The 20,993-nt window shown below is 68.2% G+C and overlaps 1 protein-coding gene across 1 annotated transcript in view; it reads left to right on the top strand.

Moving 5' to 3' along the window:
- PDE2A (phosphodiesterase 2A) overlaps positions 1-20,993 on the top strand; it is a 58,254-nt gene that overhangs the window by 22,219 nt on the left and 15,042 nt on the right. Inside the window, exons 2-3 of the mRNA XM_087757315.1 lie at positions 4,654-4,714; positions 19,559-19,648. Of these exons, the coding sequence (XP_087613441.1) occupies positions 4,654-4,714; positions 19,559-19,648 (151 nt within the window). The remainder of the gene's footprint in view (positions 1-4,653; positions 4,715-19,558; positions 19,649-20,993) is intronic.

Below are 20,993 nucleotides of genomic sequence, written 5' to 3'. Positions count from 1 at the left end.
TGGTTCCCGCCCGGCCAGCGGGAAAACTGAGGCCGGAGCGCAGGAAGGGCCTTTCCACGGGCTTTTCCTCGGTGGCTGCGAGGGCTGGCAAGAGGTTGGCCTCTTGGAGGAGGAGAACATGCGGGCGCTGCCAGGGATGGGAGCAGGGAGCAAAGCAGCTGGCGAGGCAGGCAGGGGAGCGGGCAGGGGAGCAGGCAGGGGGTGAAGGCAGGCTGCCTGCCTGCACCATTGGGCTTCGATGGCAGGGCAAGGCCCTGGGAGAGCGAAAAGCTCCTCTGGCACCCGGCAAGGCAGCGAGGAGCTGAGTGTGTCCCTGTGCCATCACCCAGGGTGAGGTGCCCATCGCCATGTGCCATCGCCTGGGGTGAAGTGCACGTGGCCACGGGTGCAGGGAGATGGCACCTCGCCCCGGGTGGTGGCACGTTGTGATGGGCACCTCACCCTGGGTGATGGCACACGGCGATGGGCACCTCACTCCGGGCAATGGCACCAGTGACAGTCATCGCCCGTGGTGAGGTGCCCATCTGGATGTGCCACTGCCCGGGGTGAGGTGCCCATGGCCCTGTGCCACCGCCCGGGGTGAGGTGCCCATCGCCATCTGCCATTGCCCAGGGTGAGGTGCCCATCACCCAGGGTGAGGTGCCCATCACCATGTGCCATTGCGCAGGGTGAGGTGCCCATGGCCCTGTGCCACCGCCCGGGATGAGGTGCCCGTCTCCCTGCACGGCGGGGGCCGGCCGGGATGAGCCCCCCGGGGTGGCCGGGGTGGCCCCGGTGGCTCTGGCCACTAGGTGGCCCTGCGGCTCCGCTGGCCACCGCGACCCCCCCCCCCCCCACCCTGGCCCCGGCACGGCCCGGGTGCAGGGTGCGGGGTGCGGGGTGCAGGATGGTGGGTGCAGCATGCGGGGAGTGGGGTGCAGCATGCGAGGTGCAGGGCGCATCACGCAGGGCGCAAGGTGCAGGGATCAGGGTGCGGGGTGTGGGGTGCAGGTGGGAGGGTGCAGCATGCAGGGTGTGGGGTGCAGCACATGAAGTGCAGGGTGCATCATGCAGGGAACTGCTGGGTGCAGGGTGCGGGGTTTGGGGTGCAGCGTGTGAGGTGCAGGTTGATGCAGGGAGCAGGGTGCAGGGAGCAGGGTGCAGCATGCAGGCGGTGGGGTGCGGTGTGCGGTGTGCGAGGTGCAGGGTGCATCACGCAGGGAGCAGGGTGCTGGTGTGGGGTGCAGGGCGTGGGGTGCACGGAGCAGGCTGCAGGGTGCAACGTGCAGCTTGTGAGGTGCAGGAGGGTGTGGGATGCGGGGTGCAGGTCACAGGGTGCCACATGCGGGCAGCAGGGTTTGGGGTGCAGGGTGCAGTATGTGAGGTGCGGGGTGCAGGGTGCAGGGTTTGGGGTGCAGGAGGGTGTGGGGTGCAGGTGCAGGGTTTGGGGTGCAGGGCGCAGGTTGTGGGGTGCAGGTGCAGGGTGTAAGGTGCAGGTGCAGGGTGTGGGGTGCAGGTGCAGGGTGCGGGGTGCAGGGTGAAGGTTGTGGGGTGCAAGTGCAGGGTTTGGGGTGCAGGGTGTGGGGTGCAGGGCACAGGTTGTGGGGTGCAGGTGCAAGGTTTGGGGTGCAGGTGCAGGGTGTGGGGTGCAGGGCGCAGGGTGTGGGGTGCACACAGGAGGGTCCTGCTCTCAGGCCCCCACCTCCCCAGGGATCTGGCCCAGCCACCCAAGGGTGCTTCGGGGCTCCCGCAGCTGGCACGGAGCCTTCCCTGCGCCATTCCGGGGGGCGAGCTGGGGGGGCCGCTTCAGCAGCCCCCAAACCCTCCCCGCTGCCAGGGAGGCCTGGCCCCGGGGCGTTTCCCTGTCACCCCGCATCCCCACAGGACGCTCATGGGGGTGAGGGTCCCCGGGAACTTCTCCCTCCACCTCTCCATCCTTCGGAGACGTCGCTGCCTCCACCAGCGGCCGGGCTTTTGCGGACTCGGTGTTCCGATGGCGCCGGAGGGGTTGAGGCCCTACGAGCCACCAGCGCATCCCCCCAGCACCCCGGCCCCGAGGGGCGCCCGGGCCCTTCAGGGGGCAAAACCAGGGTGCTGCGCTTTCGCTCCGCTCAGAGCTTCCCCCGGGCGCAGACCAGCGCCTGCAGCCGCCGGGGCTGCCCGCGTGCCTTCTCTGAGGCCCGGTAGCGTGGCTGTGCGCGCACCGTCGGCACGTCGCAATTTGGGGGGTGCCGCAGCGCCGGCGGAGCAGAGGCCCTGGGGACGGGGGGGCGGTGGGGGGACACGCAGCGGGGCACAGCTCGGCTGGGGCCGTCGCCTGGCGCTGGCGGCAGCTGCGGCGGAGAGGAGGAGGAGGAAGACTCATCTGGGGGCTGCTGGGGCTCTGCCAGCCGGGATCCACTGCCGAAACCTCGCTGGCAGGCCGAGGGCGATGCCCGGCGCAGGGGGATGGGGCCCCGGGGCCGGGCACCCTGCGAAGGGCCCTGCGCCGATGGGGTCCCCACCCCGTGCAGCCTCTCCGCAAGCCTGGCTGAGGAATTGGCTTAAGGTAACGCAGGCGAAGCTGCTGAGCAGCCCCGGGGAGAGGGCGAGAGCACGGGCGGCACTGAAGGGACTGCTACCGGTGGCTCGGGCCAGTTGGGCTCTGATTTAGCTGCTCTGGGTGATGAGGAACCATCGGGCAAGCCAAGGGGGTCACGGGGTTCAGAGGAAGAGGAGGAGGCCTTCCTCCCCCAGCCCAAACCCGGCTCGGCTGCCCGGAGGAGATGGAGGCGGGACGCCAGCCCTGGCATGCCCGGCCTTCGCGGTCTTTGGCACAACGTCGTCTTCGATCGCACGTCTCTCTCCTGCCTCTTTTATTTCCCATTTATTTGGGTTTTCATGTGGCCACGCCGCCTGCATCCCTCGCAGCGCGGCACGGGGCCGCCATGCTGCGGCCCCGCTGGACCCATCCTCGTCGGCGCCTCGCCGCGCGTGCCGGAGCCGCCAAACACCGTCCTCTCCATCCCTCCCTGCCGCAGCCCCCCTCTCTTTGGGGTGCGTGGGGGTGGCAGAGCAGCCCTCCCCTCCGTGGGTGCCGCGGCGGGGCGGTCCCCGGGGTCCCTGCGCGGGGGGAGCGGCCCCCGAGCCCCCGGTGCTTGGGAGAGGACGGGGGGTCACTTCCCGCCGAAGGCGATGTGGGGGGACATAGGAGGCTGGGGGTGCACCCCTATGGGGGTCCCCAAGCGGGGTCTTCTCCAGCGTGTAAGGTGGGGGTGCCTCCCTGTCCAAGCACGGGGAGGGGGGGCTCTCCCAGTGCAGGGTGGCGGGTGGGACACCCCAATACCCCCGGGGATGGGGGACGGGGGGGTCTCTGCACAGTCACCCCCTCCCCAGAGGATGGGCATCGCTGCCCAAAACCAGGGTGAGGCTTCCAGTGCCCGACCGGCAGGACGGCGGGGGGGATGCCCAAGCCAAGGCACAGCTCCTGGGGGGGGGCGCTTTAAATAGAGACTGCGGGGGGGGGGTTGGGGGCGACCCCTGCCCAAGAATGGGGAAGGTGTCCCGACCCCTACCCCCTACCCCAAACCCGACCCGGGGAGGGTTCATTTGGGGTGGGGGGTCCCCTGGAGGAGGGTTTAACGTGGGGTGGGGGTCCCCTGGGGTAGGGTTCAATATGGGGTGGGGGTCCCCGCCAGAGGCTAGGCCCCCCACTCCCTGCCCCATAGCGGGATCCCCCACCCCACAATGGGGACCCCCCGCTCCCTGCCCCATAGCAGACCCCCGCTCCCTGCCCCACACCGAGGACCTCCCCGCCCCACACTGGGGACTACCCGTTCCCCACTCCACCCCACACTGGGGACCCTCCGCTCCCGCCCCACACCAGGGACCCCTGCTCCCTGCCCCACACCAGGGAACCCCTGCTCCCTGCCCCAATAGCAGATCCCCGCTCCTGCCCCACACTGGCGACCCCCCGCTCCCCCCCCACAGCGGGGACCCCCCCGCCCCATAGCAGACCCCCGCCCCCGCCCCACAGCGGGGACCCCTCCACCCCATAGCAGATCCCCGCTCCTCGCCCCACACCGGGGACCCCCCGCTCCCCCCACAGCGGGGACCCCCCCGCCCCATAGCAGACCCCCGCCCCCGCCCCACAGCGGGGACCCCTCCACCCCATAGCAGATCCCCGCTCCTCGCCCCACACCGGGGACCCCCCGCTCCCCCCCCCCAGCGGGGACCCCCCGCCCCATAGCAGACCCCCGCCCCCGCCCCACAGCGGGGACCCCTCCACCCCATAGCAGATCCCCGCTCCTCGCCCCACACCGGGGACCCCCCGCTCCCCCCCCCCCAGCGGGGACCCCCCGCCCCATAGCAGACCCCCGCCCCCGCCCCACAGCGGGGACCCCTCCACCCCATAGCAGATCCCCGCTCCTCGCCCCACACCGGGGACCCCCGCTCCCCCCCCCCCAGCGGGGACCCCCCCCCGCCCCACAGCAGACCCCCGCTGCCGCCCCAGGCCCCGCCGCTCCGGCCGCAGCAGGTGCGGGGCGGGGCGGGGCGGGGCGGGGCGGGGCGGGGCGGGGGGCGGTGGCCCCAGCCCGGGGCGGGGAAGCCCGGGCGGGCCGGGAGCGGGGCGCGGGCGGGCGGCATGGTGCCGGGGCTGCGGCACCTCCTCACCGCCCTCCTGCACTTTTTCAGACGGGGCCAGCAGGTTTTCTTGAAGGTGGAGGACGCCGTGCACGGCTCCGAGGCGTTACAGGTAGGGACGGCGGGACCCCCCCCCCCCCCCCCCCCGCGGCTGTCCCCTCGCGTCCCCCCACGCTCCCCTCCCACCCGGGACCCCCGACATCGACCCGCTTCCCTTCCCGCCCGCGACTCCCGACCCACCCCCTCTCCCACCCGCGACCCCCGACCACCTCCCCTCCCACCCAGGACCCCCATCCCATCCACCTCCCCTCCCACCCGTGCCCCCCGACCCACCCGGGGAAGCAGGGACCGGGCCAGCCTTGTCGAGCCCCCTTCCCACCCGGTCCAGGGGCTCCCCGGGTTTATTCGGGGGGGGGGGGGGGACGACACACGCAGAGGGGTCTGCCCGGTGGGGAAACTGAGGCACGAACCCGTCCCGGCGGGGCACCCTGCAGGCGGCGGGGAGGGGGCTCCCGGGGGCGGGGGGCAGCCGTGTCCGTGTGTCCGTCCCCCGACTCGTCCCCGGGCCGCGCTGGGCTCCGGGTGCCCCCCCCCCCCCCGCCCGTGCCCACGCAGGAAGGAGGCGGCGGGGGGGGGGCGGATCCCGCCGGGCCGGAGGAAATGGGCTGGGCCGGGGGGGGGCGGCCCCGCCATGGGCACCCGCCAGGACGCCGTAAGCCGCCCCGGGGCCGGGGGGGGGCCGGGGGGGGTCGGTGGCTCGGGGCTGGGGGTCCCACGCGTCCGGGGGTCCCTTGGGCGCCGGGGGCTTGGGGACGTGCTGCCTTTGGGAGAGCGGGCGCTGGGGGTACCGGGGTGCTGGAGTTGGGGGTCCCCACCCCGCCGTGTCCCCCCGCCCGGCTCCACGCACACTGGGAGCCCGGAGAGCTCGGCTGCGGGCAGCCCTGCCTGGCCAAGGCAGCGTGTCCCACCGTGGGGGGCCGCGCTGGGAAGGGGGGAGCCCACGGCACCCCAGCACCCTGCCCCACGTCCCCCCGCCCTCCTTGCGCGGGTTGCACGTTTTGGGGTCGGGGGGCTGCACCCCAGCGCGGGGATGGGAAAATATTTGGTCCTTTGTGCTCCCGCGCCTTCAAACGCATCCAAATTTGGGGAAGGGGTGGCTTGGGGGGGATTCACCCCAGCCCGGAGCGCTCCCACCCCCTCTCGCCGTCCGTCTGTCCGCCGTGCCGGATCCCTGCCCCAGGTGCCGGGCAGCGCCGATGGCGCTGGGTGCGGGAGCGGTGGCAGTGGCCCCCGCTGCGTGCCGCTCGGGTGGGCTCGGACGGGGCAGGGGCTGCGGGGGGCTGCGGGGTCAAGGCCAGGGCCGGGCCAGGACCCGGCTCGGCGCTGGGCGATGCAGGGAGGGAAACGCTCGCCGGGAACCAGCCGAAAGGAGCTGAGCTGGGCTGGCCCGCGCCCCAGGGGGGCCGCTGCTCGGCGCGGGGTGCACTGAGCCCCCCCGAGGGGCAGGCTGGAGCTTGGGGACATCGGAGCTGTCACCCGGCACAGGGACGGGACGTGTGGCACCGTACTGGCCAGGGCGAGCGGCCCGCTCCGCGGTGCGGGGGTCCCTGGGACCCCTCTGGGTCCCAGCACCCAACCAGCCCCGTCCCAGGGGGGTGCTGACGGCTGGGTGGGCCCCGAGCCCCAGCTGCAGCCCCCCGAGGGGACTCGGAGGGGTGGGGGGGACCTGGACGGGAGCCGCAACCCCTGGGCCCGGGGGAGCAGAAGCCTGGTTTTAACCCGGAGCAGCGGCTGGGTCTGGGGGCTGCTGGGGGGGCACCGAGGAGGGGGGACGTGTGGCGGGGCAGAGCCATGTCCCCGGCGTGTGAGGCCGCAGCAGCACAGGGCAAAGGGACGTGGCAGGGACGGGCGAGGGATGGGTGGCGGGGGACAGCTCGTGTCCCTCCCCAAATGCTCCGGGACCCCGGTCCCTGCGGGTGCCCTGGGTGCTGGCTGCATTTGGGACCCCCATCCCTGAGCTGGGGGGGGTAGGTGGGGGGTATACAGGGCTTGGGGCTTGCTTGCCCCCCCGACCGCCCCGCTGTGGGGTGAGGCTGAAGATGTCTGTGCCTCCTCTCCCTCCCAGCGCCGGCCCCAATGCAATTACCCGCTGACTGGCCCATGAATCAACCCCTAATTGATACGTGTTCGCAGCCTGCGGGAGCAGGAGGGAGCTGGGGGGGCCCACGTTGCGCCCAGGGGCGGGGGGGGTCACGCGTGGGTGCTGCCCCCCATCCTACCCCGGGGGACGCCTTTGCCGACCCGCCGGGGCTCAGGGTGCCTCGGCCGGCAGCGCGGTGCCGCTCCTGCCTCAGTTTCCCCATGTGCGGGGACGGCCGGGCTCGCGGGGCGGGGGCCGTGTCGAGGGCGGCGCGGGGACATGCGTGTGCGGGCGTTTGTCCCGGCGCTTCCTCCGGCAGACACAAACACATCAGCAGGGCAATAAAGGGGAGGAAAGGGCTGCGGCGCACAATGCGGCAGGGACGCTTCTTTCCGTGACGTGGGACAGGGCCGGCTTCCCCTCCCACCCCGCCGAGCCGCGGGGCCGGGGCGCAGAGCGGGACCCCCAGCCCGGGTGGGTGGGGGGGTGGGTGGGTGCACCCCAGCGGCCCCCGGCCTGGGGGTCCCTGCCGGCAAAACTCTTTCTGCACGGCTGCTCCGAGGAGCGACTGCTGATGGGTGCAGGATCAGCCCGTGCCGGCGTTGTGGGTGCCCTGGCGCTGCTTTTTGGGGGGCTGTGGGGTTCAGGCCATGGATCCTGGCCCTTTCAGGCCCCACGGCATCACAGTGGGCTTGTGGCCACCTCCAGGCACATGGAAGCCAGGCTGGGGTGCAGAAATGGCCTGGCCACGGTGGCACAGCCCTGCGCCGGCTGGGGGGCTGCAGGGCGAGCCCAGAGCCCGGCTGGGGTGTGGGTGCTCCTGCTGCATCCTTAGGGATGGAGGAGCTGGGGTTGGGTGCTTCTGCTGCACCCAGGGATGGAGGAGCTGGGGTTGGGTGCTCCTGCTGCATCCTTAGGGATGGAGGAGCTGGGGTTGGGTGCTCCTGCTGCACCCAGGGATGGAGAAGCTGGGGTTGGGTGCTCCTGGGCGATGTGGAGGTGGGTTGGGGGCAGCTGGCACTGGGGAGGGTTTGACCTCTGGTGTTTGCTGGAGGGGAGGAATTTCTCGCTCCGGGTCCGGCAGCGTGGCATCATCCTCCCCGCCGCGATGGGCACCGCCGCCGACCTTGGCTTTTTGGAGCCAAGCTGAGACATTTTGCGGGGAGGTGATGGCAGAGGTCCCCTGCCTGCAGGCCGGGGGTGGCTCAGGCGCCCGGCGGGCTCGCCGCGGGGACAACGGCATCCCCGGCAGCGCTGGGAGGAGAGAGGGGGAAATTCAGCGGGGTCTTTGCGTCCATCCCATCCTGACGTGGCGGTCGGGGTGTTACTGGGGGGGCTGAACCCCGGTCTCACCTGAGCCCCCCGAGCATCCGCAGCCGTGGGAAGGCTCATCCCTAGAATGGGCTCTGGGGCCGAGGAGCCAAACCAGCTCCGGGCCGACCCTCTCGGAGGTGGGTGCACGGACCTGGGGACCAGGCTGGGGTCTGGAGCTGCTGGATCTTTGCAGCCGGATCCGGCCGCATCCCTACCCCTGTTGTCCTGTGGGCATGGAGCACAGGGCGCTGGGGACCTGCCCCGAGGAGGACGCGTGGGGAGGGAGGCGCTGGGGGACGCGGAGGGGAGCAGATGGGGAGCAGGGCTGGTTCCTGAGACTCCCTGTTCTTGGCACGGGAGAGGGGATCGCTGCTCCCAGCCCAGCTCCTGGAGCCAATCCTCCCTGGCAGCTGTGTGTCAGCCAGAGAGGGGGTTTTCTCTGCTTTTTGGCGCAGGCAGGTCCCCGCAGGCGCGGTCCCTCTGCCACCCCTGTGCTGGGCAGGCTGGTGCCCGCGGCTCTGGCGGGCGCACGGTGCCTGGCACCTTTGGGTGCCCTGGGCATGGCTTTGGGACCGGCTGTAGACAAGGGGGTTGGCAACCGGACCCCCAGCTGGGTGCTGATCCATTAAACGCCGGTGCTGTAAACCTTCCCGCATGGGGAGCCATTAACAGGTGGCCTTGGGCTTCCCCTGGCCGTGCCTCAGTTTCCCCATTTGAGTAGCAAGAGCCCCGCGATTCCCAGAGCCCTCCGTGGCAGCTGAGAACTGGATCCCATAACCAAACCCTCTTACATATGGAAAATAAAAGACGTCCCCGTGCATGCAGAGCAAACCCCCCGAGGGAGGCGGCTCTGCCAGCCCTGGCCGCCCGGGCCCTGCCCCGCAGCCCTGCCCCAGATTGAATTCCTCCCCAGCTGCAGATGGCCGGGAATTCAATTTTCCCAGATCCCATCAGAGGCTGATAAATGAGCTCCCTAATCACCGCACAGATCCCATTAGCACCGGCCGTGCTGGGAGGGGATGTAGGAACGCCGCATCCCCCTTTCCATCCCACTGCTCCGAGTCCCCCCCATGGGACCCGGCTGTCCCCGTCCCCCTCTCCGCATCCCCGGAGCGCCTGGGGCGGAGGCTTTGGCGATGCTCCTGAGCAGAGCCGGGCCAGGGCAGCCTCGGCACGGCTAATCCGCCAGAAAACATCTAGGAAAGTCCTTAAAAGCCAGCCGGGAGGTGCTGGTGGCCAGTGGGGACAGGAAGGGGACGGTGTGCCAGGGAAAGCCTTCCAGGAACGCCGCGTCCCAGGGATGCGCACGGTGCCAGCTCCCCTTCGGCACCGCTCGCAGCCGGAGCCCTGCGGCAGCGACGCTCAGCCCCGTGCCCGGCTCAGCCGCCGGCGCCAGCGCCCAAGGGCCGGCACCAGCCACCCTCTGCAGCTGGGTGCCAGGGTGGGCACGGTGGCTGCTATAAATCTCTGCGTCCCTCGCGGCCAAAGCGGTCGGGTCCCAGGGATGCTCCTAACGACGGAGCGGTTTCCCTGTGGCTGCCTCGGGAGGATGAGGAGGGCTCCAGGGCTGCAGCTGTGGCACGCGGAGGGCATGCAGTGCCCATGGGATGAGAGGAGGATTTTAGGGACCAGCGTCCCTGAACCCCCAGCCCATCCATGGGATCACCCGCCCGGGGTCCGGGCACCCCCCGGCCCATTCCGGTGTTATTTATCGGCATCGCAGCCTTGTGGGGCGGGCAGCTCCGTGCTGGGAACAGAAGGGTGGCCGGGTCAGGTCCTGCGTCGCTGCGTCCCCAAAACGGGCTGGGGCAGGAGATGGTGGGGTGAGAGGGGTCCATGTCCCCCTCCCTGCCATGGGACAGGGGTTAGGGGCAGGAGTGAGCAGGGTGCACGGTTCCATCCTCACCAAGGGACACGGGTTAGGGACCGGTGACATGGGGCTGAGCAGGGTGCAGGCAGCGTTGCAGGCAGCAGCTGCCCTGCCCTGCCTGCAAGGTGCAGGGGGTTTCCCGGTGTCCCTGGGGCGCAGCGGTCCCCACGGGCGGGCAGGGCTGGCGGAGCAGCCATCTATCTGCTCCTCGCAATTCATTTCCCAGCAAAATAACAACTTTTCCCTTCCCTTCCCTTCCCTTCCCTTCCCTTCCCTTCCCTTCCCTTCCCTTCCCTTCCCTTCCCTTCCCTTCCCTTCCCTTCCCTTCCCTTCCCTTCCCTTCCCTTCCCTTCCCTTCCCTTCCCAAGAGACCCCGGCCCTTTCCAGCTCCACTCTCGCTCTTATCAACAACTAATTAGCGGCAGAATCCGTTGGCCAGCGCGGCCGGGGACTGCTGTTCCAAGAAGGCCGCGATGTTCTTGGGGACGGGAAATCCTTGAGGAGGACGGCCGCGGTCCCGGCCGTTTGTCCTGCCCGACAAAGGGACATCAACAGGAAGCGACCTTGACTCCGGCCCCAGTCCATCAGCGCCAGGAGGCGAGGCCGGGATGCGGGGAACGACCTGGGGAGCATCCCCGAAGGTCGCGGGGGATGAGGGAGGTTGGAAAATTTGCTTGTAAAATTAAAAAACCCCGCTCGGAGACGGTGGTGTCCCCAGGGAGCGGTGGCCCACCGGGTCCCAGCAAATGGCCCCGTGCAAATGCCCCGTGCAAATGGTTTTCGCTACCCGTGCAAACTGCCCCGTGCAAATGGCCTGTGCAAGTGCCCCATGCAAACTGCCTGTGTAAATCACCCCATGCAAATGACCTATGCAAATGCCCCATGCAAATGGTTTGCACTATCTGTGCAAATCACCCCGTGCAAATGGTCTGTGCAAATGCCCCATGCAAATGGTTTGCACTGCCTGTGCAAACTGCCCTGTGCAAATGCCCCATGCAAACTGCCTGTGTAAATCACCCCATGCAAATGGCCTGTGCAAACTGCCCTATGCAACTGGTTTGCACTATCTGTGCAAATCACCCCGTGCAAACTGTCCTGTGCACAGCGCCCTGTGCAAATGGTCTGTGCAAATGCCCCATGCAAATGGTTTGCACTGCCTGTGCAAACCGCCCTGTGCAAACTGCCCTATGCAAATGGCCTGTGCAAGCGCCCCATGCAAACTGCCCTGTGCAAATGGCCTGAGCAAACTGCCCCATGCAAATGGCCTGTGCAAATGGCATTGTGCAGATCGCCCCATGAAGACCACCCTGTGCAAACTGCCCTGCGCAAACAGCCTGCGCAAATGCCCCACGCAAACTGCCCCGTGCAAAGGGCCTGAGCAAATGAAGACCACCCTGTGCAGAGCACCCTGCAGTAACCGCCGTGGCTGCCCGCCGTGTGCCCGGCAGGGCGATGCCGTGCAGCCGCCGCTCTCCGCCAGGCTCCACTGTGATTATCTTGCAGCCTCCTCAGCCGGGACTCACTAATAGACCAGGAGCACCTGAAATGGCTTTTAAAGTGCTATTTAAGGAGAAGCCAACAGCTCACGCCGGTGCAGTTAGGCAGCTCTTCGTGCCTCTTGGGTGGTGGTGAAGGCTGGTTTTTTTTTTTTTTTTTTAAAGCTGGTCCTGCTCAGCTGCGCAGCTGGGGAAACTGAGGCAGGCGTGGGCGAGCAGGCCTCCTAGCGTGCTTTTTTGGGGCCGATGCCGCAGGTTTGCATCCTCCGGCCCTGGGAAGCCTGAGGCCAGCATCGCTGGATGCCGGGGCGGCTCCGTGCCAGGCTGCTGCCCTCCAGCCCAGCTCCTCGGCCGTCTGCTGCACCAGGACCCCGGGCAAACGACCGCGGGGAGGCAAGAGATCTCCCAGAAGTGTTTCCTTCCCGTTTACGCTCATTATCCCCCTATAAAAGATGAGGTAATTAAGGAGCTACCTCGGGTTACAGGTTGTTGCTGCCTGATTAGATTAAAGCAATGTAATTTGGGACCAAAAGCAGCGCTCTGATCCGGGATGGGCAGGCTGGGAAGGGATGGATGTCTTCCCGGCCGGGGTCGGGCAGAGCTGCCGGCTCTCTTCTCCGTCTCTCTGTCCGTCCGTCCCTCCATCGCTCCGTCCTCTACTGCCCCGGACCTTGCCCAGTGCTTGCCCCAGGGGTGCCGCCTCCATATCCCCGCTGGAGAGGGATTCCCTGGGGAATTGTGGCTCTGGGGGCTGAGCGAAGGATCCTGGAGCAGTGCAAGGACAGGGTGACAGGGACGTCAGCCGTGTCGCTCAGCCCAGGGCAGAGCTGGCGACACCAACGCTGCCTGCGGTGGGACCTGCTGCCTTCAGGAGTCGCTTCCCGGCTCCGTGCCTCAGTTTCCCCACTCGCACCGCGGCGTCTCGGCCCGGCGATGCTCTCTGCCTGCGCTGGCCTCCTGCCTGGCCCTGCCTGCTTGTTGTCAGCTCGGCGTTGCTAACACACAGCCGGAGCTCGGCTATATTTAACCGCCCTGGCCGGGGCACGGAGCCGTGCAACTGCGAGGGGCGGCGGGGAGCAGCCCCCCAGGGAGGGGAGCGGGGCCGGGGGGCTCGGCATTGCCGGCGGCGAGGGGGAGGCGGGCGAGGAGGATGAATCACGGCTCGGGGATATTTTTAACACCGCCAGATTGCTCGGCAAATGCTTGGGCAGGGCGACGCGGGCGCTGGGGCTGGGTGTTTGCTTGCGGCCGCCGGCTGCTGGGGCTCAGCTTGGGGGTCTTGGGGGGACCGGGGGGGAGGGCTCGGCCTCTCCCCTGGGCTCCCGGGGTGCCAGCGGGGTGTTGTCACCCTGCTGCCGTGCATTGGAGAGGTGGCAAAGGCAGGGACGTCTGTCCCCGTGCCCTGGGAGACAACGTTGGGTGCAATCGGTGGGGGCAGGAGGGGGTCCTGGCCCAGCATCTTCCTCTGCAAAGAGGAGGCGGGAGGGGAGAAGGTGCCCCGGAGAGGGGAAAGCGATGGGGAAAGCCGGAGCTGTGGCGTGGGAGAGGATCTGGGTGTCCCTGCCTGCAGATTCGGGGGCAGGCAGGGAGCCCCTGGGGCTGCCCTGGCCGGGGAAGGTGGCCCAAGCACCCGGGCGTCCCCGGGCTGGGGACGTGGGGACCGGCGACGGGCTGTGCCGGCGGAGGCGAGGCTGCCTCCCAGATGGCAGCGAGCGGCAGCAGGAATACAAATGCGATTTGCTTTTTGCCTGTCAGACGGGAGAGTGTAACGAGATCCAGAGGCTGGCGGCTGCGGCCGAGCCAGCGCGGGCTAAAAATGCATCCGATGGGATGAACCCAAACGTGAGCGGGGCCGGGGGCTGGCAGGGGGGTCCTGGCTGCGCCGGGGCTCTGCCGGCTGCGGGGCTGCCATCTCTCACCCCGTCTGCTGCCGGAGAGGACTTAGGGCAAGGCAATAAATGGGGTGATGGGGGGGCTTTTCCCTGCCCCAGACCCACGCTCTCAAGCATCCGCATCTCTTTGCATCCCGAGCCAGCAGCCGGGCGAAGGCGTTGGGCTGCGGCTGCCCACGGGCGGGGACGGTGCCCGTGGGACGTGGGTGGCGGGGCGGGGCGGCGAGGCCTGTGGGCGCGGGGATCTGCGCGCTCAGCATCTCGGATGCTTTAATTTGATTTGGGTGCCCCAGCTCGGGGAGTGAAGTCGTCCAGACGGAGCGATGTCTGGCCTCATCCCGAAGGCGATCGCTCACGCGGGGGCTAATGTACTAATCCACTTCCAGAATTAATTGGGATCATTTCCCTCGCGTTCCTAGGTGGATAAAGTCCCGCGGGAGGGGCAGGAGCCAGGCTCCGAGGGCTTGTGGGGAGACGGACGCCTCCGAGCTCGAAGGGTCGCGGCGGTTAAATAATTTACTTGCAGCTCTTACGGCAAAGCTGGGCTGCAGGCTCAGCTGGGAGATGATTCATTTCCTTGAGGTTCCTTGTCCCCGCGGCGAGCAGGGGCTGCCGTCCCCACGGGGACAGCACGGGGAAGGAGGCGGCGAGAGCCTGCTGCTGCAGCCTGGGCTGATGCCAGCAGCCCCCCCTTGGAGCCAGCACCCGTGGGTGCTCCCGCAGGGACGGCAGGATCCATCGGGGCTGCGGATCTGCCCGCAGCCCGGGACCCCCGTCCTCAGCCTGGGAGCCGGCCAGGACACCCGGCCCCGGTCCCCATTGCAAGGCAGGGTGGGGGCCCTGCAGCCCGGCTCCGCGTCCCTCCAGGAGCAGGGTGCTCCCAGGAGCAGGTATCACTGCCTTGCTTTCTGTGCCTCAGTTTCCCCTGGGGGCTGAGCATCCCAGCGGGTACCTCGCTGTGCTGGGTCCGGCCTCTGCCCGCTCCGGGGGGTCTCCTCCCCACCCTGGGGAGGCTCTGGGTAGGGGAGCATCACCCTGAGCTCCCCCACGGGGGGAAAACCGTCTCCGTCCATCGCCCAGGAGCGAGGCTGGGGGAATGGGCGCAAGCCCCGAGGTGTGAGAGCCAGCGGGCGCGGGTGCTGGGGGGGATGCGGGACAGCCCTGGTCTCCCTCCCTCTCCGTGGCAGGCGTGAGAGGAGCCTTTCCGGAGAGGAAGCCGGCCAGGATGGGATTTCTCTATTCCATAAACATCCAGAGAGGCCGGGGAGAAGCCGAGGGGGCCGAATCCAGCTGCTGTGGCTGGCGGGGGTAAGCAGGGGGACGGATCTGTCCCAGAAATCCCCACCCGGCCCATGGCCATCCCTCCCCCAAAAAAGCCATGTTTTTGCTGCCGGCGAATTCCCTCCGCTGGAAAAGATGCTTTTCCATCCTGGCAGGGTCTGTCGGAGCCTGGGGGGGCTGGGATGAGTCAGGGGGCCGTGCTGGGGGTCCCCATCCTTGCATGGCTGGGTATGGGATGCTGCCAGCGCTCTCCGAAGGGAAAAAGGGAGCAAAAAATCGGTGGAAAATAGAGTGCCATTTTCCACGGGGAGGAGAGCAGCTTGCGGTCCGGCCGGCTGGGCCGCGGTGAGGTTTGGCTCTGCTGAAGCCACAGGGGTTTGTGCCGCGCGGGGCTGTGCTGTGCCCTGGCTCGTGTTGGAGCAAAGACAAATTGCTTACTCTAATGAGATGAATGGCTTCATTAATCACCCGGTGGCTCCGTCGGGAAGTATTGAGGCAGATACGGCTCCGGCGTTGCGCTGCGCCAGGGGATGCTGGCGTGCCAGCCGAGCGGGAGCCGGCAAAATCCCCGCCGGCACCGCGGTCCCATGGGGCACCTGGGGGTCGGCAATGGCAGGTGGCAGCCAGTCGGTTTGGGTGTTTGGCAGAACAAGACCGGTGTCCCCATCCTCCCAGGCCAGAGCGAAGGTGACACCGGTGCCAGGTTGATGGTCCCATGGGAGCACAGCTGCAGGGACGGGGGCTGCTCCCCTCCTCTAGCCTGCGCTGCAGGAGCAGCATCCTCGGCTCCTGGGGTTGTCGGTGATGCCCAGCGCCGTGCCACGTCCCCTGCCCCCTGGGTCCGGCCCCACGTCCCCCCCAGCGCCCATCTGCAGGCATCCCGTTTCCACCCAACGTTTTCCTACGGAGCTGCTTGGCACCAAGACCTGGGGATGAGGGTGTCTGGCTCTGCTCTGACAGCTGGGAAACGCGATCGCTCCGCGCTTCCCCCCACTTCGTGGAAGTTAATTAACCCTCCGTGCCCCCACGGGAAGCGTTATTATTGCTCTGCCCTCCAGGGAAGCTGGGATGCGGAGCAGGCACGGGCAGCGGTGGATGGGGACGCCTCTCTGGGGAAGCGTTTTGGTCCCCTGCCCTGATGGGTGCAGGTCTGGGGCTGCGGTGAGCCCAGCTCGGTGGGTCCCAGTGGCATCCCCAGTGACAGGGATGGGGTGGCCGATGGCTTCGTCTCCCCGCTGGGAACTGGAGCATCCCACTGTGCCTGGGATGCGTGTGCCAAGGTGGCCTCATCCAAACACCCGGGCCCAGCAAAGCATCCGCAGGAGCCGGGGACGCATCCAGAGAACCCAGAGCCCCCAGCTGCAGCCCGCAAACTGGGCTGGTGCCTGGATGGGGCCCATGGGGCAGAGTGCCAGGAGCGAGCGAGACATGGGGGACCCGCAGCGTCCCACGGGATGGTGTAGCAAGCTGGGCTCGCCATGCAAGTGCCCGGATTTGGAAGGCTAATTATCCCCTTAATTAGCTTCCTGGGTGCTCCCTGCCCGCTTTGGGGGTGTGGGGGGACGGATCCTGCCCCCCATCCCACTGCTCTCCGACAGCCGCCGGGGAAGGATGCGGCGGGTGCCTGCTGCCTGCGCGTTGCCTGCGGTAGGGACCCATCCGTGGGAGCCGGAGCAGGGATAACCCCCTCCCCATGCACTGCGGCTGGGGGGGTGCGTGCAGGCAGCCGCAGGAACAGGCAGCCTGCCTGCACCAGGTCACCCCGAGATGCTGGCAGCAGGGGGGACACCCCCATCCCATCCATGCCCTCTCCAGTTTGCATGTCGGCCCCAGGGTGCGCCGGCAAACACAGGGACCCGGCACATCACCGCCTCCCGCACCCCCTTCCCCATCGGGAGGAGGAATTGGCGGGGGGATGAGGGGAAAGCTGTGCCCCCACCCTGTGCCCCGCGTGGCTCCCAGCTCTCCCCGTGCCCTGGGCGCCCGCAGGGACTCGTTGCTTCGGCTCCCAAGTGGGGTCATTAAATAAAAGCAATAAACAGAGCTGACAGCAGGGCCCCAGCCGGGCTGAGCCTGCCGCAGGATCGGCCCGGGCCGAGGCCATCGGGGAATACTATTTATGGCAATAAATGGGATGTGACCGAGGTGGCGGCCCCGGCCACGCGCTGGCTCCTTGCCCGGCGTGGAGCAGGGCTGCATCCTGGCAACAGAAGGGGTGCTGAGCCCCCAGCCACAGCTCCGCAGCATCCCCACGGCTGAGCAGCATGGGGCGAGGGGCAGCTGGCAAAACCTCCCGCTCCGGGCTGGAGAAGCTGGGATGGGAGTGGGATGAGTGGGTTGAGCGGGACGAGCAGGACAAGCGGGATGAGTGGGTCGAGCGGGACAAGCGGGATGAGTGGGTCAAGCAGGACAAGCAGGATGAGTGGGTCGAGCGGGACAAGCAGGATGAGTGGGACAAGCGGGATGAGTGGGTCGAGTGGGATGAGCGGGATGCCCTTCCCAGGCCACCCTTGCTCCCCCCGCCTCCTCCCCGTGCAGCCAACACTCTCGCCTGCCTCCGCCGCTCTGTCTTCATCTTGGGGATGGTTTTTTTTAGCTCCTGCAGCTTTTTCCACCCGCTCCGGGGACAGACCCGGATTCCCAGCCCTATTAAAGCCATCGCCTGTGTCCAGCTGCCACCTGTCCATCCCCGCGCCAAGCGTGCCACCGGCATTTGATGCTCCGAGCAGCCCCGGGGGTCCCGCTCGGGCTCTACCCTGTCTCTCCCTGCGCACAGCGGGGATGCTGAGCCACTGCGGAGGGACCAGAAGGACAGAGGGACGGCAGGACGGACACCCGGCAGAGGTCTGGCTGTATTCTACAGTGCATGTGTCTCCAGTGTGAGTAAGTGACTGGAGATGCAGCCCTGTTGGAATAACAGCCAGCGCCCATGTCTTCAGCTGGAAGCGCCCTTGCCGCCGCCGGCCATGCTCCCACCTGCCGCCCGGATCCGGCCCCGCGGCCGAGGATGCTCCCGGGGCAGGCGGGTGTCACGGCCCTGGCGAGGGGCTGATGTCCCGGCCGGGGTCCCTGGGGTGCAGGGTTGGGGATGGTCCCCGGAGGGACCCCGCCGTGGCACCGGGGCCGGTGGTCGGTGCAGCCGGGGATGGAGCCTGGAGCCACCCGGCAAAAGCAGGACTGAAGGAAGAGCAAATCCCAGCGCCATTAACTGGTGCCCGACTCGGGGCCTCCACCTATTCCCGTAATAACATCATCCTTATCCCGCTCTCCCAGACGAGGGCTGGAGGCAGGAATGGAGCTGGGGGGGGGGCCCTGTTCCCCCCAGCTTTTCCGTGCGTCCGTCCCGACGCCTCCGTCCCTCCGTGGGGTCGTTAATCCTCAGGCGAGCTTTCAGCGCTTTATCCAACTCCGTTCATCTTCCCCGCCGGTGATTTATGGCGGCGCTGGCAGGGGAACGGCAGGAATTTTCCTGCCTGCGAGGCTCCCGTTGGGTGTCTGGCAGGAGCCGCGGCGGCGGCCACGGTTGCGCCCCGGCACCCTCTGGCAAACACACGGGAGGTGGGGGGAGCGTGGACCCCCGTCCCCTGCACCCCACGGGTGCCCCAGGGCGGTGTGGGGTGGGGAGCGGGGGCGGATCCAGGCTGCCCCCCCGTTTATTAAGGCAAAGGAACTGGCGCTGACGCAAATATTTAAGGGCAGGGCAGCCAGGTTTGCTGCTCTGCCTGCCCTGCCTGCCCTGCCTGCCCTGCCGGCCCTGCCTGCCCTGCCGGCCCTGCCGGCCCTGCCTGCCCTGCCTGCCCTGCCGGCCCTGCCGGCCCTGCCTGCCCTGCCGGCAGCGTGGGCAGGAGCTCAGCTGTGCGTGGAGGGTTGAAAAAGTCTGGGGATGAGGAAGGAAGCGGCAGCGCCTGGAGGGAGGCAAGGTGTTGACGTGGCTAGTGCAGGTGTCAGCGTGGCTAGTGCAGGCATTGGTGTGGCTAGCACTGGAGGTGGCGTGGCTAGTGCAAGCATTGACATGGCTAGTGCAGGTGATGGCGTGGCTAGTGCAGGCATTGATGTGGCTAGCACTGAAGGTGGCATGGCTAGTGCTGGCATTAGTGTGGCTAGCACTGGGGGTGGTGTGAATAGTGCAGGCATTGGCATGGCTAGCACTGGGGGTGGCGTGGCTGGTGCAGGCATTGACATGGCTAGTGCAGGTGTTAGCGTGGCTAGTGCAGGCATTGGTGTGGCTACTGCAGGTATTAGCATGGCTAGTGCAGGCATTGGTGTGGCTACTGCAGGTATTAGTATGACTAGTGCAGGTTTTGGCCAGGCTAGCGCTGGAAGTGACTTGGCTGGTACAGGCATTGATGTGGCTAGCGCAGGTGTTGGTGTGGCTAGTGCCAGATTTGGTGTGGCTAGCACTGGGGGTGGCATGGCTAGCGCTGGCGATGGCATGCCTGGCACAGGCACTGGCACGGCATTGGCACGGCTGGTGCAGGCACCGGCGTGGCTTACGCTGGTGTCAGTATGGCTCACGCAGACATCAGCGTGGCTCGTGCAGATGTCGGTGTGGCTCGTGCAGACGTCGGTGTGGCTAGTGCAGAGCCGTGTGTCCCCAAGCCCGTTCTTACGGCCACCATCCTGCAACCTCATCTCCCTGGGGACACCCTCCCGGTTCCCCGCCACGGGGCCGGCTCTCCAGCCCAGTGCTCCCAGTACGCCGCTGCGCTGAGCCCAGTGCGCCCCCCACCCTCCGCTGTCGAAGCCTCCCCCACTTTTTGGGGTGCCCCCGGCTCCCCCCTGATGGACATTGACCAAAAAGGGACGTTCTGGCCCCAAAAGGCGCTGGAGGCTGCTCCCGGGGGGTGACGGGGGGTCTGGGGGGTGCCATGGGGACGTGACGGGGGGACCCGGTTCCCCGGTGCCCCTCGCCGTGGCTTCAGGCCACCGTAACCCCCCGCACCCCGCTCTGCTCTCTCCCCAGGACGCCTTGCTGAGCCTGGGGGCCGCGATCGACGTCTCGGGCCTGCGGGACGCCCTCCGCCATGCCCTCCTCTCCCTCCTGCCCAGAGCGGTAGGTGGGGGCGCGACGGGGCCCGAGCCGGGGGGACGCCCCCCATCCCACCCCACCCCGGGGGTGGCGGGAGGGTGCTGTGCCTTGGGGAGCTGGGGGGGGGAGCAGAGCAGCCCCCCGGGGAGGTTGGGGGTTTGTTGGGGCTCTGAGACCCCCCCCCCCGGGGCTGGGGGGAGCCCTGTGGGTGGGGGATTCTCTGCTGGCTGATGCTGAGGTTGAGCCTCGCCGGCCACCTCCCCGTAGCGGGCAGGGAGCAGCACGGACCCCCCCCGGAGCTGCAGGGTCCCTAATGCCCTTGTGGCCCCAGGGTGCTGGTGGCCCTGGTGCTGGTGGTGGCCCCAGGGTGCTGGTGGCCCCAGGGTGATGGTGGCCCTGGCGCTCGTGGTGGCCCTGGTGCTGGGGGTGGCCCTGGTGGCAGCCCCAGGGTGCTTGTGGTCCTGGCACTCATGGTGGCCCTGGTGCTGCTGGTGACCCTGGGGTGCTGGTGGTCCTGGTGCTGCCGGTAGCCCTGGGGTGCTGGTGACCCTGGGGTGCTGGTGACCCCGGTGCTTATGGTAACCCTGGTGCTGCTGGTGGCCCTGGTGCTGCTGGTGGCCCCAGGGTGCTGGTGGCCCTGGTGCTGCTGGTGGCCCTGGGGTGCTGGTGGCCCTGGCGCTGGTGGTGGCCCCAGGGTGCTGGTGGTAGCCAGGCCCAGGGCCGGCATCGTACCAGCGCCGTACCGCGGGGAGCCACAGCTGCACCACGAGGCCAAGGGCAGGGCTGGGGTCCCCGGGACCCCGAGCCGTTGGGCAGCAGGGCTGGGGCGCTGCAAGGGGGGGCGAGGGAGCGTGCACGCGTGGGTGGGTGTGAGCAGGTCTGTGTGCACGGGTGCGCGGGCGGGTGTGCACACGTGTGTGAGCGTGCACAGGGGTGCAGGCACGTGTGTGCAAGCATGTGTGCAGGTCTGTATGCACACACATGCAGGTGTGTATATGCACGCGTGTGCGCAGGTGCGTGTGGCGCGTGTGTGTGCAGGTGAGTGTGCATGCACGTGCACGACTGTGCATGCGTGTGTATGCGGGTTTGTATTCGTGTGTGTGCATGAGTGTGCACGTGTGTGGGTGTGTACGGGTGTTTCTGTATATGTGTGGGTGTGCACGTGTGTTTATGCACACGTGAGGTGTGGTTTCGTACATGTGTGGGTGTGTACGGGTGTTTGCATACACGTATGGGTAGGAACGTGTGTTTGTGTGCGTTTATGCACATGTGTGGGTATGTACGTGTGTTTACACACATGTGTGGCTGTGCACGTGTGTTTATGCATGTGTGGCTGTGTACGTGTGGCTGTGCACGTGTGTTTACACAC

This window comes from Nipponia nippon, unplaced genomic scaffold, assembly GCF_047370975.1.
Source record: "Nipponia nippon isolate SJK-2023a ecotype South Korea unplaced genomic scaffold, ASM4737097v1 scaffold_2, whole genome shotgun sequence".
In the NCBI taxonomy this organism is placed as follows: Eukaryota; Metazoa; Chordata; class Aves; order Pelecaniformes; family Threskiornithidae; genus Nipponia; species Nipponia nippon.
Note: the sequence above shows the minus strand (reverse complement) of the source record. Positions and strands in the feature narration are given on the sequence as shown.